General features: G+C 40.8%; 1 protein-coding gene across 3 annotated transcripts in view; it reads left to right on the forward strand.

The window, feature by feature from the left end:
* Positions 1-17,708, forward strand: part of PDGFD (platelet derived growth factor D) — a 264,825-nt gene extending 247,117 nt beyond the window's left edge. For all 3 annotated transcript variants that reach the window (XM_043892553.1, XM_043892530.1, XM_043892455.1), the window contains 2 exons: positions 5,928-6,142; positions 17,079-17,708. In XM_043892553.1, coding sequence (XP_043748488.1) covers positions 5,928-6,142; positions 17,079-17,204 — 341 coding nt within the window. In that variant the 3' untranslated portion in view covers positions 17,205-17,708. The remainder of the gene's footprint in view (positions 1-5,927; positions 6,143-17,078) is intronic.
* Positions 17,709-18,290: the final 582 nt, after the last annotated feature.

The following is an 18,290-nucleotide window of genomic DNA, read 5'->3' on the forward strand; positions in this document are numbered from 1 at the left end:
TGTTGAAACTAAATGGTTTTAGGAGCGGTGTACTTAATTGACCTACATATACTTCTTCCACTAATGGCAAAGCACTATGAGAGGGGGGATTAAAAGATGATTAACTCTGATTCCAAGAACCTTATGGTTTAGTGGATGAGAAATACCTAAATAAAGAAAAGGATATCCATTCATCTACCACTGGACATCTAGATTGCTTCCATGTCCTAGCTATTGTAAACAGTGCTGCAGTGAACATATAAGGAAGCTGTGGTACATATATACAATAGAATATTACTCAGCTATAAAAAGGAACACATTTGAGTCAGTTCTAATGAGGCAGATGAAACTGGAGCCTATTATACAGAGTGAAGTAAGTCAGAAAGAAAAACACAAATACTGTATATTAATGCATATATATGAAATTTAGAAAGACAGTAAAAATGATCCTATATGCAAGGTAGTAAAAGAGAAACAGATGTAAAAAACAGACTTTTGGACTCTGTGGGAGATGGCGAGGGTGGGATGATTTGAGAGAATAGCACTGAAACATGTGTTACCATATGTAAAATAGATGACCAGTGCAAGTTTGATGCATGAAGCAGGGCACTCAAACCAGTCCTCTGAGAGGGATGGGATGGGGAAGAAGATGGGAGGGGGTTCAGGATGGGGGACACATGTGCACCTGTGGCTGATTCATTTCGATGTGTGGCAAAACCCATCACAATATTGTAAAGTAATTAGTCTCCAATTAAAATAAATTAACTTAAAAAAGAAAAGGATAAAGCAAGTTCTACAAAGTAAGTGCTACAATAGGAGGCAGAGAATGTGAGGTGAGTATTTAGTGAAGGGGTTAGAGGAGATGTAGGGTGAATATGCCTCTTGACTTAGAAGATTAAAGTGACACAGTGGCCTGAGATGCCCGAAAAGGTAAACTAGATTGACAAAAGCTTGATGCTAGCAAAGTATGGCCCTCCTTCAGACACTTGCTCTTCTGGCACTGGGACCATGTGCTAAATCTGCAGGAACAGAGGCTGCCTGCTAGGAGAACCCTTAGAGGATGTTAGCACTGTAAAGGCTATAACTGGATTATAGTAAAATGATTATTTGGAGAACAGCATGGCAACCCACTCCAATATTCTTGCCTGGAGAATCCCATGGACAGAGGTGCCTGGCAGGCTACAGTCAATAGGGTTGCAAAGAGTTGGTCACAACTGAAGTGACTTAGCATGTATGCATACAAAATGATTACTGGCTAACTCCAAGAATATGTAGAAGTTTAATCGGAGAATAGCAAGAATATTCAAGACTGGTGACACACACGACAGGATAAAGATTGATGAGGGAACAGCATAATAAACTTGGTACCCAGAAGAGACTAACTCAAGGAAGTTCAGTCGCTCGGTCGTGTCCGACTCCTTGTGACCCCAAGGGCTGCGGCACGCCAGGCCTCCCTGTCCATCACCAACTCCCGGAGCTTGCTCAAACTCATGCCCATCGAGTCGGTGAAGCCATCCAGCCATCTCATCCTCTGTCATACCCTTCTCCTCCTGCCCTCAATCTCTCCCACCATCAGGGTCTTTTCCAGTGAGTCACCTGTTCACATCAGGTGGCATTTTTCAATACCAAAGGAAAACACTAGGTTCAGTGCAGTTGCCTGCTTCTTTAGCAAGACTATGGTCCATGTACTTTCTGGGTAGAATCTGATAGATGGATATTTGTGCACAGGAGTACATGGTTGGATATATGTAATTGACAACATCTTAAAAGTGACAGGTCAGTGCCTGACAACGCACCTAGGAAGCCAGGTCATTTGACAGGAAGTAGACCTCTAGTTGGAAAGCTCCGACAGGGCTCATAGAATCTGCTCACTGCACCCTTCTTCAAATCTTCAGACTGGAGCTTCCAAGTACAAGAGTGATGAAAAGGCTAGATTCAGATCGGCTCTTCTCCTGACTGGATGTGTGGCTGTGGACAAGTTTTTTCCCTTCCCTCTCAGAGGCTCAATTGTCTTGAGTGTAAATATAAGGCTAATAGTATGTAATTCATAGCATTGATGGGGATTTCACACAATCATATTCATGAAGAACTGCTATATTACCTGATACTTGGGATGGCCAATATCAGAAAGACCAGGCTGACTCTCCTTCCTCCCAAATCTGAGCCTTCATAGACTAGAAACTTATGAGGGTGTGCATTCAACAACGTCCCGTCGCTTTACATATCCCCGCCCCAGTGCTCAGACTGCAGAGCTCACCCCACAGCCCAGGAGCCTCTGTGACTAGGCTGCACTTTGAGGCCAGCCCTGAGGAAAATGGTGCTTCCCACGGCTGGGTGCAATGGCCCACGTTAGATTCCTGTGTCCAGAGGAAGGCTTTGACCACACTGTCAGCCTTTCCAACAGATTGTCAGTGCAGAACACAAAAATGGAAATGACGTCAAAGATCCATGAGAAGGCAGGACTCAAATTCAAAAGGACAGTGAAAGAGGGATGATGACATTATGTACAGCTGAGTGAAATAAGGGTAATTAGATGAAATTAATGGGCCTTTGAATTAAATTTGGTACATCCTCGCTTTCAGTAATATTCCACTCTGGAGACTGAATCAGGAATGGGAAGGGTGGCTCTTCTCCCCGGATTTGTACCACGTGGCCTGCACCCCACCCCCCACAGAAGCTCACACCAGAGCCCCCCTCAGACCAGAGCTCCAGAAGCCTTAATTACCACCCAGTCCCCTGTCTGGCTCCCTGGTCTGCTGCACTGCCTAATCAGTCTTCTTTGACTTGAAATTCAATATCCCCTGCAGGAAGTCTGCAATGGCGCTTTAAAGTTATTTGCATCCACTCTGAGGAATGTTTTTAGTTCTAGTTCTAAATTGAGTGCCTTCATGGTTTCAATCCCCCCGATAAGCAGGGCAGCTGGATTCTACAGAAACCACACAGGGCCACAATTCTTAGTCACGTCAGGGAATTGGTGCATAAATAACTGACAGCATCGTAAATCTCTTCATGGCCGGTAGGAAACGGAAGTAACCAGTGTGAGTCAGTAAAACAGTTATACAATGTGAAGAGTTTTGTTACAAGACAAGTAAGGCTTGCATGCCTACCCTGATTTGTGGAGGGCTCTCTAGGCGATCAGCTGAGTTCCCACTGGAAATCACGCTATATAATTTGGCTTGGACATATTCCGGACATAAGGGTGTAGCCATTCACCACCCCAGTCCTAGAACACCGCCATACAGGAGAGCTTAATATCATGCCAGGGAGATCGGTCTTCTCCCTTCAACCCCAGGTTGCCTGCCAGCCCCCCATTCTGCCTGATGTGGCAGAGACCGGGCAGCAAGAGGGAGAATGACTTCAAGCCCAGTTCTCCTACTTAGTAATCACTTTGAGTAGGTAACACACATCTCAAAAGGGTGGGGAGCCTCAATAAGTAGGCCTGTGAGTCAGGTGCCCAGCAGAGGACTGGCTGGACCCACCTACACCCAGTCTGTCACTTCCTTCCCATCCCTCTTGGCCTTCCACACTTCACCACGTGCTCAGTGGCTCAGTCATATCCAACTCTTTGCAACCCTGTGGATTGTAGCCCGCCAGGCTCCTCTATCCATGGGATTCTCCAGGCAAGAATACTGGAGTGGGTTTCCTGTGCCTCCTCCAGCTTATCTTCCCAACCCAGGGGTTGAACCTGAGTCCCCTGATGTCTCCTTGCTTTGTCAGACAGATTCTTTACCACTGAGCCACCTGGGAAACCTCACACGTTACAACCTCTTCCTGCAAATAGTACCTCTCACTCCTAGATGGTGGACAAAATATACCCCCAGCATCACAATCCGCAGCTTTGGCCGTCTGCGTTAGCCCTGTCTGCGGCCCAGTAATGCACAGCCAGCATCAGAATTTATCTCAAGGTGACACTTGTAATGGATGATTGCAGCACTTCTTAATCCATTTATGTAATCCTCTCTGCTTTGCTTGCAGTTATTTTCAGGGTTTTAGCAGCAATGAAATGGTTCCTTTCCCAAGACAGAGTTCATTTAATTTCAAACTAGATTGATTATAGCTAAACTTATGATATGTCTTTGCAAAGGAAGAAAGAAACAGCCATCAATTATGCATGGTAATTATTTAGCATTTCTGCAGCTCCCACAGTGTCCTGGGCTCAGCATGTGAGAGTTGGGGTAAAATCCCTGCCCTTGAGAATCAAAGGCACACAGGGCAGAGCATGAGTCCACTTGCCGTTGAATTCCTTATTCAAGGGGGTCATCGGCCACATGGCCAGCATTTTAGCTGACTTCATGGGGTTAAGCGGAATCTTCATCCATTTGTGCCTTCTTTCATTTCTGTCTCATTCAGATGCATTCTACTGACAGCATCCTTAGCCTTTGCCCTCTACCCCAAAAGAGCACTCCTTACTACTCCTCACGCAGTTTTGGTTTAGGACTAAGACATTTAATGGGGTTAAAATCAGAGTAAGTCTGATGACAATTGCCAGATGTTTGTGGGATTCCTCCTGCAGTAGCCTCACTGGTGACAAGGGAAGTGCATTCAGAAATGGTATGGGACCCGGAAATGGACAAAGGACTTTCCCCTAACTGCATTCTTGAGAGAAGATATTCATGTACGTGCTCACCTGCCAGAGGATTTGAATCCCAAATAGATGGATGATTAGATGGATTTTGAGACCACAAGTTAAAATATAATTTATATAGTACAATAATACAAATGTAACTCAAGTAAAATATTAATGACTAAAATCTGAAAATTTAGTGTAATACTCTTAATTCAAAGAAGTCCTGATAGCCAACCCCCCAGATAATTATTTACATAGAATAATGACCAAAAGAAATAGAAGAGGCAGATCTGAAAACAAAATTTTTTTTAAATTATTGACCATTTGACTTTAAAGGGAAAACCTGGAGAAACTGAATCAAGATGAATGATAAAAACCAGATTGAATACCAGGCACTCTGCTTTCAATACTTCAAATATTGCTAAAATAAGTAAAGTTACACAATTTGCATTTTGTAGATGCAAGAAACAGAAGTATAGAGGAGTCAGGTAACTTACCAACTGAAAGGAGATATAGCCATGAGTTAATGCTGCTGTGGATTAACGGCAGAGCCCAAGCACTTAACCACTACCCTATACTGCCATCTAGGATGCAATGCACAAATATGCATCATATCCCCAACCTCCAAATTCCTCGTCCTTTGACATTTTGCTTAACCTTGGAGTTACAATGAAGCTAAAACTTTTTATTCATCACATTTACTTGTAGAATTTCACTGTCGGATCAATAAATTAAAATAATTCTCCCTAATGTGTCCCTGATATAATTCAAACTATATTAAGTAATGGCTTAGAGTCAGGAGTTGTTTAAAGTCAAGAAGGTATATATATATACATTTGCACATACACACACACACACACACATATATTTTTTAAGGTAAAGACAATTATTTTAAATTGCTGAATGTTTTCTTTTCTTTCATTGGAACTCCTTTTTTTTTTTTTTTTTTGCATTAGAAAGGTGCAAGAAAAATTGAGCCAAGATTTAGCTAAGTTTTTGAAGGTCATTTTGTTTTCTCTTTGCTGTTGTTGATTTTTTTTTTTTGAAGGTGAAGATAGGATCAAAAGAGAAATTAGATTTTCCGCCTATGGTATTGGAGAAGGAAATGGCAACCCACTCCAGTATTCTTGCCTGGAAAATCCCATGGACAGAGGAACCTGGTGGGCTACAGTCAACAGGGTCACAAAGAGTCGGACATGACTGAGCATGCGACACTCACCTTTGGTATTTGGGGTAGTAGTTGAGATCCCGTGAATAGGGTCAATCCCTGGGTTACGGCTGTCCTCACAGAATCTCCCCACCTTGCTCCCAAAATGCATGCTGAGTGTTTATGCCACAGTCGTGCACTTGATTACCTAGCGCCTGTGTGTGTTTCTTACAGTTGACCTGGACAGGCTCAATGACGATGTCAAGCGTTACAGTTGCACTCCCAGGAATTACTCCGTCAACTTGAGAGAAGAGCTGAAGCTTACCAATGTGGTCTTCTTTCCACGCTGCCTCCTTGTGCAGCGTTGCGGAGGAAACTGTGGCTGCGGAACTGTCAACTGGAAGTCCTGTGCGTGCAATTCAGGGAAAACTGTGAAAAAGTATCACGAGGTATGCCGTTTCCAGAATTTTCTTGTTGCCGTGCTGCGCTGGGCCCTTTAGCAGCTACAACAGTCCTGTAATCTCTCGGGTGCTGGGACACTGGGCCATCGCACTGGATATTCAGGTTGTTCACTGCACAGGGACACCTCCCAGTGAGATGACTGCGGAATTGTACTTGAGCTTAACTTGCAAAGGCAGGTCCCTGGGGAGGGTGTGGGTCCATCCTGAAGTAGGGATTCCTTTTTCTAACCCTTATGCATAATATATATGTGGCTTGACAATGGTCTTGTTAGTATACACAATCAAATGCATGATGCAATAATTTGAGAGCTTACTTACAGAAATATAATGGGATTCATTCACAGCATATGACTACAAATCCAGGTTACTTTAAGAGAATACTAAGAGCTAATCTTAAATTCAATCAGCTCATTGAAAAATGAATCAGGGTAAAAATAGCAAAGTATAAATTGTCAGAAAAGATACTTTGTCAGAGACTTTTTCAATCTCTAATTATGGAAATATTTTTCTTCCAGAAGTACTATTTTTTCCTAAATATAACTGCGTGCTCTGGGGAATCAGCTCTGAAATTATGCAAAAGTAAACAAAAGTAAACATAAAGATGTAAGAGGAATGAAAATTTAAGGAGAGCAGCAACTTTTAATGATAATAACAGGAAATACACATAAGTCTTTACAGTGTACCAGATATCATTATAAGTGATCATTAGCTCACTTGGCAGTTTCTCCACATGTTGTCAGGAGATGCTATTTGTATTCCCTTGTTATAGATGAATAAACTGAAGCCTAAGAGGAACAGCGGATTGACCAGTGTGACTTGGTCAGTAACTCAGAGAAATGGGACCTAAACTGATCCACTGTTTCTAAAGTCTATATATATACTTACCAACGGAAACACTGAACGCTCTCATTTTAAATGTAGAGCACGTTATTGAAGATTAAAGGAACAGTGGACTTAAGCGGAGTTAGAGCTGCTCTTGACACTGACAGCAACTCTTTCACTTCCTGATTATGCAAGTCACTAAAGTTTAGAGAGCCAGTTTTCATGTATGTGAAATAGGATTTAAGAAATTATATGATAACCCCATACAGGGTGGCTCTGGGGAATCAAAGCAGTGCATATGAAGTGCATTTTGTAAGAGGTAAAATACCATATTGAAATATGTTTAAAATATAAAATATGAACCAAACACTATTGTTAGGAATTATTGTTTGAGTTGCTTTTTATAAGTATCCATCAAAACAAAGGAATAGATGGTGCCCCCTAAATAAAATCTCCCACTTTACACAACCACTTTGTTATCCTGAAAACAATAAAACAATAATCAGTTAAGAGGTAATTACTGAGCTAAATGAAAAGGGATTCGTCATAAGTGGTATTTTCAACGTGGGAAAAGTAGGAGCTTGGAGGCCACAATAACCCTGCTTACCTCAGATAGATGCAGACACGATTTGAGACCTCCACAGAGCATGTTTTCTTAGTAACAAGAATTTCTTACTTCACCTCACATTTTTCAAAGGGGAAAAAAAAAATCTGTTCTCATATCCAGAGAATGCTGTTGTCTGTGTTCATTGTGTTTTATTTTTGTATGACCTGATGAACTCTAGATTGGACTTTGTCCTTTGTGTCTAAGAACCTGAATGTTGTAATGTTGAGTCATACACTGAGGACAAATGCGGAATGCAATAATTTGGTTTGCATTAAAATAAGCCAAGAAGTGACAAGATCTCTACCTAGTCTTTACTGTGAGGAAAACATGTAAGTTCAGGCTTTTGATGCTTTATTTTCATCTTGACTCTCCTCTCAGAGAGAAGTTGTAGTTTAATTTTTTTTAATTGCTTATTGTGGAAACACAGTTAAACACACACCCAAAAGGGCCCTCACCTCCCAGACAGTTAACTCGGAAAGAATCTGAAGGGTCCTTTTCTTAGGTCTATTGTCTCTCTGCACAGAGGCTGTTACCTGTAAGTTTCTATTCACAATTAATATCTAGGAGGCAAAGCCCTTGATCTCTTTGTTCAGTCACATGAGTGGGTCTAAAATGTATGCTATCTAAAGCATCTCTGTGGAATGTGTCATGATATTTTTACTTCTCGGAGTCTGCTGAGCTCTGTGCAAAATCACTCTGCTGAGTTCTGGACAAAAGGACAAAAGCGCATCAATCACTCCATCAGTTACTACACACCTGGAACACATGCGGCTGGAACGATTTCCCCAGCCTCCTAAAATGCCCTTGAAGTATGTCCCAGGCATCATGCTGTCCAGGAGGCTTGTTCCATTTCCAGAAATAGGGGTTGCTCGGGCTCAGTCTCGTGAGGCAAGAACCCTTGTCCTCTCTTCTCTTAGTTTTGGCCGTGTAGTCTTAATACAGAGAAATGAGAAACTGGTCTCCCTGCCTCCTGGTTGGAACTGATGAGATGGGAAATGAGTTTTTATGAGATGAGCACCCTTAAGGGGGTGACTAGAACTTGCCACCTAAGCAGGCCTCTATGATTCTCCACAGATATTTCAAGGCTCAACATTTAAGGAATAAAGTCTAAGAAATTAAACTGTATAATTATAAAATTATCAATAATTAGAAATTATAAATGAAAGGAAGTTAAGATCTTTGCTCTTTCCCCAGGTCACATGACTTCTCCTTGTAGAGATCTGAGCATTTTGCACTGTGCAATAAAATGCTCCATCTGTACAATTCCCTCTTCTGAAAAGTTTGTAGGTATCCTGCTAAAGTATTCTTCCTCTTTCCTAGCAACCATTGCTTCTCTTGGAATATATAGAATATAAAAAATACTTTCAGTGGGGATTTTTAAAAAAAGAAAATTCCAGAAAACATACTTACTCTGTAGACTATTAGAGGATGCTATTATTTTAGTCTTATCTTCCCTTGTTAGTGTATAATGAAGGGATGTTCCCTAGAAATATATTGACCTTTTAGATTAATACTTACTATTCTATTTTTTCTTAAGCATTTGGTCTCCTGGCTATGTCCATTCAGTCAACAGTCAAAAGCTTAGGAGGCAACAGAGAAAGACAAGTTAATTTTCACTGTCCTACCTCTCATGATTTTGTCCCAATGCTGGCACAACTGCCCTATCTGTTAGAACTTTCCGCAGTGATGAGAGAGTTCCATATCGGGACTATCCAGTCTGGTAGTCACTAGCAACTTGTGGCTACAGAGCACTTGAAATGTGTGTACTGCAAATGAGAAACTGAATTTTTAAATTTTATTTAATTTAAACTAATTTGAATGAGAAACTGAATTTTTAAATTTTATTTAATTTAAACTAATTTGAATGTAAGTAGCTGCACATGGTCAGGGGCTCTGATAGTGAACAGCATAAGCCAAGACACAACTCTCTCTGGCACTTACAGCATCTAAACCATTCCAGTCTCTTGCATAATGAAAAAATTACTGTGAATGACTTTGTTAACTTTACATGAAATATATAAAAATTTTGTATTAAAAATTTGTTGCCCATTAAACATAAGAGGTAGAAGATATAAGCAGATATTTACATATGAAACAAAAGATTGATTGGCGATAATAAAATATTGAGATTAGACTTGAGATAAAAGAATGGTACTTTTAATTTTTACATGTTTTAAGCATCTGTCATTGAAACAAATTTAGCTAAAATCACAAATTGAGACCAAGAAGACAGGAAAACAATATTTTTCCAAAAGTTTCTACTCTATGGTAAAGGCAATGAATTTGAGGGTTATGATTATAAAAAAAAGTCACAAAAATCTTTATTCTTTTCCTGGAAACAGCATTTCTAGAGCTTATGGCAGCTTAAGTCTCCCTACTTCTTGCTCCCTCTTTGAGTGAGACCTTGAGAAGATTCTCTTGCAGGCCTTTCCTGTCTGTTCCTATAAGAGACAAAACAACAGAGACAGAGAAAATCACACAACTGAAGAGAGAATATGTGGATTCACATGAGAGGCCACCTCGGGCCAGCCACCTAAAACTCCCCAGGGCCTCGGGTTTCCTCGTTTACTCCCTATGATAACCTACAATTTTGAGTTCCCAGACAGATCTAAAATTATATGATATCTGTTCACCACTCCCTAAATCTTATCTTGCCGAGATTGTGTTAGGAATATAAACAAGTTGGTGGTTGAAATGCTAAGAAAATACAAAAGAACAAAGATATGATCTGGAACATTTAATGTGTATAGACTATGTATAAAAAAGTTATCCACCCACCATTAGTAACACCTGTGCTGCTTACCTCTGGGGAATCCTGGGACAATGAAAGCCTCTGAAGGCTGTAAAGCACTCAGCAGACGTGGGTGGAATATCCTGAGAGTGTGGTCGGGCTTGCTCTGTTCTGACTCCCTAAGCCTTGATAACTTACTGGTGCTGGGACCCTCCAAGTACAGCAAAGTGCATGCATCCTTTTCCTTGTAGATCTGGATTCATGTTAAGCCTTCTTGCCAAGGTTTAGCAAACCTGCCTTCAGGCATGATACTCTCCAACTAGACAAAGACCCATTTGTGACATGAATGATACTCATTGTTAATGCTGTGCTCTGAAACTTGGTGCCCAGCTCAGCTTCCATCATGTTTCTGCAATTGGTGCACTGAACATGTAGTCCTTAATCCTCTAAAATACTGTTAAAATCATTTATCAATTACAGTTCAGTTCAGTTCAGTTAAGTCGCTCAGTCGTGTCCGACTGTTTGCGACCCCATGAATCGCAACACGCCAGGCCTCCCTGTCCATCACCAGCTCCTGGAGTTTACTCAAACTCATGCCCATCGAGTCCGTGATGCCATCCAGCCATCTCATTCTCTGCCGTCCCCTTCTCCTCCTGCCCCCAAACCCTCCCAGCATCAGGGTCTTTTCCAATGAGTCAACTCTTCGCATGAGGTGGCCAAAGTACTGGAGTTTCAGCTTCAGCATCTGTCCTTCCAATGAATACCCAGGACTGATCTCCTTTAGAATGGACTGGTTGGACCTCCTTGCAGTCCAAGGGACTCTCAAGAGTCTTCTCCAACACCACAGTTCAAAAGCATCAATTTCTCGGCACTCAGCTTTCTTTATAGTCCAACTCTCACATCCATACATGACCACAGGAAAAACCATAACCTTGACTAGACAGACCTTTGTTGGCAAAGTAATGTCTCTGCTTTTTAATATGCTGTCTAGGTTGGTCATAACTTTCCTTCCAAGGAGTAAGTGTCTTTTAATTTCATGGCTGCAATCACCATCTGCAGTGATTTTGGAGCCCCAAAAAATAAAGTCTGACACTGTTTCCACTGTTTCCCCATCTAATTGCCATGAAGTGATGGGACCAGATGCCATGATCTTAGTTTTCTGAATGTTAAGCTTTAAGCGAACTTTTTCATTCTCCTCTTTTAACCTTCATCAAGAGGCTTTTTAGTTCCTCTTCACTTTCTGCCATAAGGGTGGTGTCATCTGCATATCTGAGGTTATTGATATTTCTCCCAGCAATCTTGATTCTAGCTTATGCTTCTTCCAGCCCAGCGTTTCTCATGATGTACTCTGCATAGAAGTTAAATAAGCAGGGTGACAATATACAGCCTTGACGTACTCCTTTTCCTATTTGGAACCAGTCTGTTGTTCCATGTCCAATTCTAACTGTTGCTTTCTGACCTGCATACAGGTTTCTCAAGAGGCAGGTCAGGTGGTCTGGTATGCCCATCTCTTTCAGAATTTTCCACAGTTTATTGTGATCCACACAGTCAAAGGCTTTGGCATAGTCAATAAAGCAGAAATAGATGTTTTCCTGGAACTCTCTTGCTTTTTCAATGATCCAGAGGATGTTGTCAGTTTGATCTCTGGTTCCTCTGCCTTTTCTAAAACCAGCTTGAACATCTGGAAGTCCTCAGTTCACGTATTGCTGAAGCCTGGGTTGGAGAATTTTGAGCATTACTTTACTAGCGTGTGAGATGAGTGCAATCGTGTGGCAGTTTGAGCATTCTTCAGGATTGCCTTTCTTTGGGATTGGAATGAAAACTGACCTTTTCCAGTCCTGTGGCCACTGCTGAGTTTTCCAAATTTGCTGGCATATTGAGTGCAGCACTTTCACAGCATCATCTTTCAGGATTTGAAACAGCTCAACTGGAATTCCTATTTAAGTCCTCTAAAGGTAGAACTGTGGCTGAATACACCCCAGAGTGCTCACAAGAAAATTTCGATTATAAGTAAATGTCCACAGATGTCAAAATTGCATTTTCAAAATTCATGAGGGTTGTATAGACCCACACTATAAGCCCAGCCTTTAGTCACCTTCATACCTAGCTTGTCAGAGAAATGTGCTGAACTCTGTTATTTGTGTCTTTCTTATTGAGGACTGTATCTCAGGACTTGGTATCACTCCTTCCCTTACAACTTTCAATCTCCCTTGAAACTACTACCTTCAAGTTGGACAGTTACCCAGGTAGAAAATAATATGTTTTCTCATCTCAAAATATTTTTGCTTGTAGTCACTTTAGATTTCAGAAAGGTTGACTACCAGACTTTAAAAATCTTAACTGTATGCACATTTTTATAAAGTTTATAAGCATGAAAGAAATCATAAAGTAAGGAAAAATATGAAGCTTTTTTCCTTAGGAAAGTGTGTATACTGAATGCTGCCTGCTTTAGAAGTTGGGTGAATATTAAGTAAACCCTTAATGATTTGGGTTTATACAGTGCACGTGTCCTAAAATATGTACTTGTGTTCCTCCATCAGCCATTAATTTGAAAACTGTTACAAGGTCTTAATGATCTTTCTTTAATATTTCCAATAAACAAGAACCCAACTCAGCAGGTAGCTTTTCTGTCTAGTACTGTTTTATTACTGTAATAACTTTATGGCAATGATTCATTCAGTGGTTTATTGGCAACAAAGAGAGTAATTGTAGTAAATATCTTTTGTGATATGGTAATTTTCAAACTGAGCATCTTTGATTTTGTTTAGTGGTATGAAAGCCACCAACTGCTTCAGTCATTCTCCATTTAATAAAAATCAACTTTCCCTGGCTTCATGTGGTTTTCCAGATGGTGGAGAAGGGTCAAGAATGCCATTTTCACCCATAGGTGATAAGAAATGGCTGGCTGCTCCTCAATGGATTTTTATTTCAGTGTGTGTGCTAGCAGCAGTGAATCATAGAGCAGAAAATAGGAAAGCATTTTGTGAAGGTACCTATTAGTGAGTGTCCTACAGCGACTGTAATTAATTCAATGGTTCCTTCCCTTTAAAGGTGACCAGATAACCCAGAGACAGTTTGCTTTTTCAGATAAAGGCTTTTCATTTTTCTTTTAACTTTCCATGCTCTCTCAAATCAGCTTTGCTTTCTTCCTCCGTTCAATGCCGTGTACCTGAACCTAAGACTATTACATGGTCTGAGAGCTTTGAACATCAGCCCTGTGATCAGCCAGTAAAGCAGTCCAATTTCCACTTTGTTCAAACAGTGCTTTCCTGTCTTGTCTGGAAAAGTGTCTGCCAATTCATTTTTCTCCTCTTATCAGCAAAACACATATATACTGGGCTAACGTGGCTTAATATAAAACACAGGGAAAATCCCTGAACAATCAGGAGACCAGTTAGAAAAAACTGGCCAGGCTCGGCTCTCACTCCAAAGCACACACTTTCATTTCTCATCAAATGCGGAAGCAAATCAACGGAGCACTGATTTTATAGATGTCAGTCATGGCAACTTGTTAGGCTTTGATAATGGTCTTTTTAAAAAAGAGAATATTTATCATCTGCTCAGCTTCTTAGGAATCATTTTATTCCCCTGAATAGTTCAACCTCCAGATCTGGTTTATTAGGGTTGGAAAATAGTGACTAATATTAGAGAAATTCTTGGCTAAGTTGCAGGAACCCAAGCTTTAAGCTCTTCCAGGGCACTCTGACCAAGTGTGGCACAGGAGGGCTTTCCTATCTATCCTAGCAGGGTATTTAATATCCCACAATGCAATAAACACTTCATCCATGCTTTGGTTACTTAGTTTTTCATGGAGAAGCAACAGTTTTTATTTTCTTTAGAGCTGAATCAGGAGTGAACATGGGAGCAGGGAAAGGAAAATATCATTGTCACTCTGCTCTCAGTACAGAAATTCTGTTTCAAAATCGTAAAAGACTTGCAAGTGATGCAAAGCATAGGCCACTTCATTGTGGCCTCTGGCTTGATTTGTCTTGCGCCCCTCCCCTTGTTGGAGGTTGGGGTAGAAGTGAGGTAGGGGGAGACAGGAAAGAGAGGCTGTGAACATAGGTTCCCATACTGTGACTGGCAGCGTCACCCACCACGGCCACCGGGGTGCATCCCACTGGAAACCTACTGTGTTCCCAACACGCTGCTGACCAGAACAGACAAAAGTCCACCTTCCCAGTAAGGGCATGCGCTGGGCCACATGGAGACAAACACTGCTGACGCCAGTCACCAACTCTGCAAACTTAGTCTCTCTCTTCCCTATCTGAAACAGTATTAGAAAATTACCTAAAGCATAATGTTACAGTGATAGTCAAAACATTTAATACTTCCAGTCATAGCAGTGTGTGGCATCTAACAAATACTCAATAATGTTAGTAATTATTTATGCTATCCTTGCCCTCAAAGCATTCGTTAATAGAAAGCATATGTCATATGCAACTATGTGATGCATAGTGTAAGTGCAGTGGAATTTAGGTAAAAAGGATAATATAATTAGCTATCAAAACTGGCACTGGGACTAGCTTTACCATAAGCCAGTATTTTTGTGCCTCCCTCATGAACTCTTCTAGGCCATTCCTTCCCACCCCATCCCCCAACCCCAGTTTGTACTCACAAAAGTACAAATATCCTTTTGAAGCTCTTCTCTAAGTGGGACTAGGTATTGCACTCTGTGTTATCAGAGCCCAGGCTCCTTACTTTACTGAACATTGAACGAATGACCTGCTCCACAGAACTCTTATGGAAAAACAGGCTAAATGTTGGGACTTACCTGGTGGTCCAGTGCTTAAGAATATGTCTTGCAATGCAGGGGACACAGGTTCAGTCCCTGGTCAGAGAACTAAGTTCCCACATGCTGTGGAGCAATTAAGCCCGCATGCCACCACCGCTGAGTCCGCGCCCTCCGGAGGCCATGTGCCATGCCTAGAGCGTCTGTGCGCCCCAGTGAAAGCTCCTGCAGGACCCAGTGAAGATCTCGCACACCACAACTAAGGTGCAATACAGCCGAATACATAAATATCACCCCCTCGATGCTTTAAAAAGGCAAACGCTAAAGTAAAGTGGATGCATGGGGACTGAGGGCTCTAGGCCTGTTTTCCTAGTAGATGGTTTTGATTTGCTTATAACTTGAAACCGGTAATGTGAGGATGAGGACATTTCTAGGAAGATAATCCACAGTAGAAAAATTGGGGGCATGCCATGAAAACTTACACAGCCTAGAAAACAAGATTTCCTCGCATCTAATCTTCATCTCGGAGCAAAATCTTCATACCAAGCATCAGGGCCCATTTCAGTTCACACGTGTGCCTGACACACCTGTGAGATACAGAAGGAAACTGCAGCCACATTCGAGAGGCGCTGGTCCTTGGGTCCTAGTGTGCCGGGAGTCCAGAGAGCAACGCACTGTTGTTCAGATCTGAGCTGACAAAAGACCCTGGCACCTGGCCTCCCTTATAATCTCAGTTTTCTAGCCTTTACTGTGAGTAAAGACGCCTTCTCTACTGTATGACAAGGTTTGTCTTGGGGCAGACAAAACAGTGCATATGTGCAAATTTTTTTAAAACTACAAAATGCTTCATAGTTGTATGGCTGTATCATGCAGAGTTTAAAGTCTAAAAGGGAAAATAGAACAGAATCAAAAATGAAAGCTAACAGGAGCCTAAGAATATACATAAAGAAGCAATTAAATTGACTGTATATATATTAGCTATATACATAAATACTGTATATATATTTATATATATGGTATAATGTATATGTATATGATGTATATGATGTTTATGTATGTATATTTATGTATATGATGGCAAATATTGACTTCAGTGAAGGCCACACTAGGGAAGAAGTGTTAGCTTCTATTTAAACTTAAAAATTTTTTAAATCACATTTACACCTATCAATGTGAAAATTTAAGGATGTGATTTATTCAAGAAATGTCGGATTGTTTCAAAGGTATTAATATGCAAACATTTTAGAAAACATGATCTCTTTTGAATTGTAAATTCGATATGTAAGACCGAATATGTAAGAACACATTGTGTGTAAGAACATACACACATTTTCAGTTATTTATGACCACTAAGGAGGCAAAATGTCTTAACCTCACCCATGCATTTAGCCACGCCAGCACTTTTGTGGGGCGGGGGGTGACGCCCCAGGTCTTTGTTGCTGCACATGGGCTTTCTCTAGCTCTGGGCAGGGGCTGCTCTTCCGTGACGCAAGGGCTTCTCACTGTGGTGGCCTCTGCCTCCAGGTGCGGGTGGGGAACGTGGGGTCTGCCCAGACCACTGGCGGGCGGATTCTTAACCACTCTCCCGGGAAGTGCCCATACCAGCGTGTTAGGTCATAACTGTATCCGTTGTCCTGTCCACAGAGAGAGTGATATTCTCAGTATTGTATTTATCCATAACACATGCTTTAGTCAGAAGACTCTTTGTGATATTAATAATATTTGGGACAGCACTTGGCACAAAGCAGGCCCTCAGAAAGTGATCAGTAAACACCTGCTCAGACCCCTGCAGTCCTCATGACCCGGCAGGTAGGTAATGCAGGAGGCATTGCTCTGTGATCAGTGGATTCCATTACTTTAAGGAGTCAGTGATTGTCTATAACAACATTTGTACGTGTTCATTCTAATAGTGAGCCTGTAGATTTCATCGGATCCTCAAAGGCTTAAGAACCAGTTGTCATAAAGAGAATAAGTGGTATGTAATTGAGTTAAATCCCAGGTACTTTCTAACAGGAAATGCTTCTTGTCCTAGGTGTTAAAGTTTGAACCTGGCCATTTCAAGAGGAGGGGCAGAGCGAAGCACATGGCTCTCGTTGACATCCAGTTGGATCACCATGAGCGGTGCGACTGTATCTGCAGCTCAAGGCCACCTCGATAAGAGAATGTGCATGTACTTTCATTAAACACGAAAGAACCTTTATTTTGAGAAGGGTGTGGTAAGAGGCCCCTTTCCCACCAGCAACCGAACTTACTATTAGCCTGCAAAGCGATGAATACAAGTGGTTGCTGACTTTCAACCTAGCTTTGTTAGTGCCATGACAAGTAGAAAGGTGTACCATCAACCTCTATATCCAAGAATATAGGATTGCATTTAATAATAGTGTCTGAGGATACATATATATATATCATCTCCATGTCTCTGTGTAAATAGACCAAATGGTTTACTCAGTATATATAACCAGGTACACCAGTGCTTACATATGGTTTAATTATTTAGACTCTTAAAATCTGACAAAATAAGGGACATAGTAAATACATTAAACATGTCTTTGGAAGATTTGGAAGATTAATTTGTTTATTTTTAAGTTTTGAATCACAAAACAGTTTTGGATCTTGCTCTTTTAAAGAAAGCACATTTTATATTAAAAATCAAATAAATGAGCATTTCTTGTGCATACATCTTAATTATAAAAAGAGGGAAATATGGTTTCTGGGAAAAGAGACATTCCTAGCCGTTTTTCTCATGAGATGTACTACATACTTAGCTATATAGACAATAGTTACCTGTCTCCAAAAGCATGTCATCATAATATAGGTGCTTTAGAAATAAAGCCCTTAAGTCTTCTCTTAGTGTATCTTGCCAAGGCATGCAAACTCATTAACACCTGTCTTCAAAAAATTCTCACAAGGTTTATTAATATTATCCTATGAGAAATAATGTATAAGTTGAAGCAGAATTTTGAATTGTTTCTTCTCAAAACCTCTCCACAAAAGTAACTCCTTTGGAGAATGTCATGGGGACTCTGTATGAGCCTTTCAAAATAATGCTCACTGGAAAGTTTGAGCAGTTGAAAGTAAAAAAATGTGAGCATTGAAATATTAACATAACTGGGAGTGGGATGGAATATTTGATTGAAATCCATATTTAATAATGACTCATACTCTCCAAATTATGCCAATTAATTTTATGTATCTTGCTTTTGTGTTCCTATCTCCTCCATATCTCTTCCATATATATATATAT

This window comes from Cervus elaphus, chromosome 1, assembly GCF_910594005.1.
Source record: "Cervus elaphus chromosome 1, mCerEla1.1, whole genome shotgun sequence".
Classification (NCBI taxonomy): Eukaryota; Metazoa; Chordata; class Mammalia; order Artiodactyla; family Cervidae; genus Cervus; species Cervus elaphus.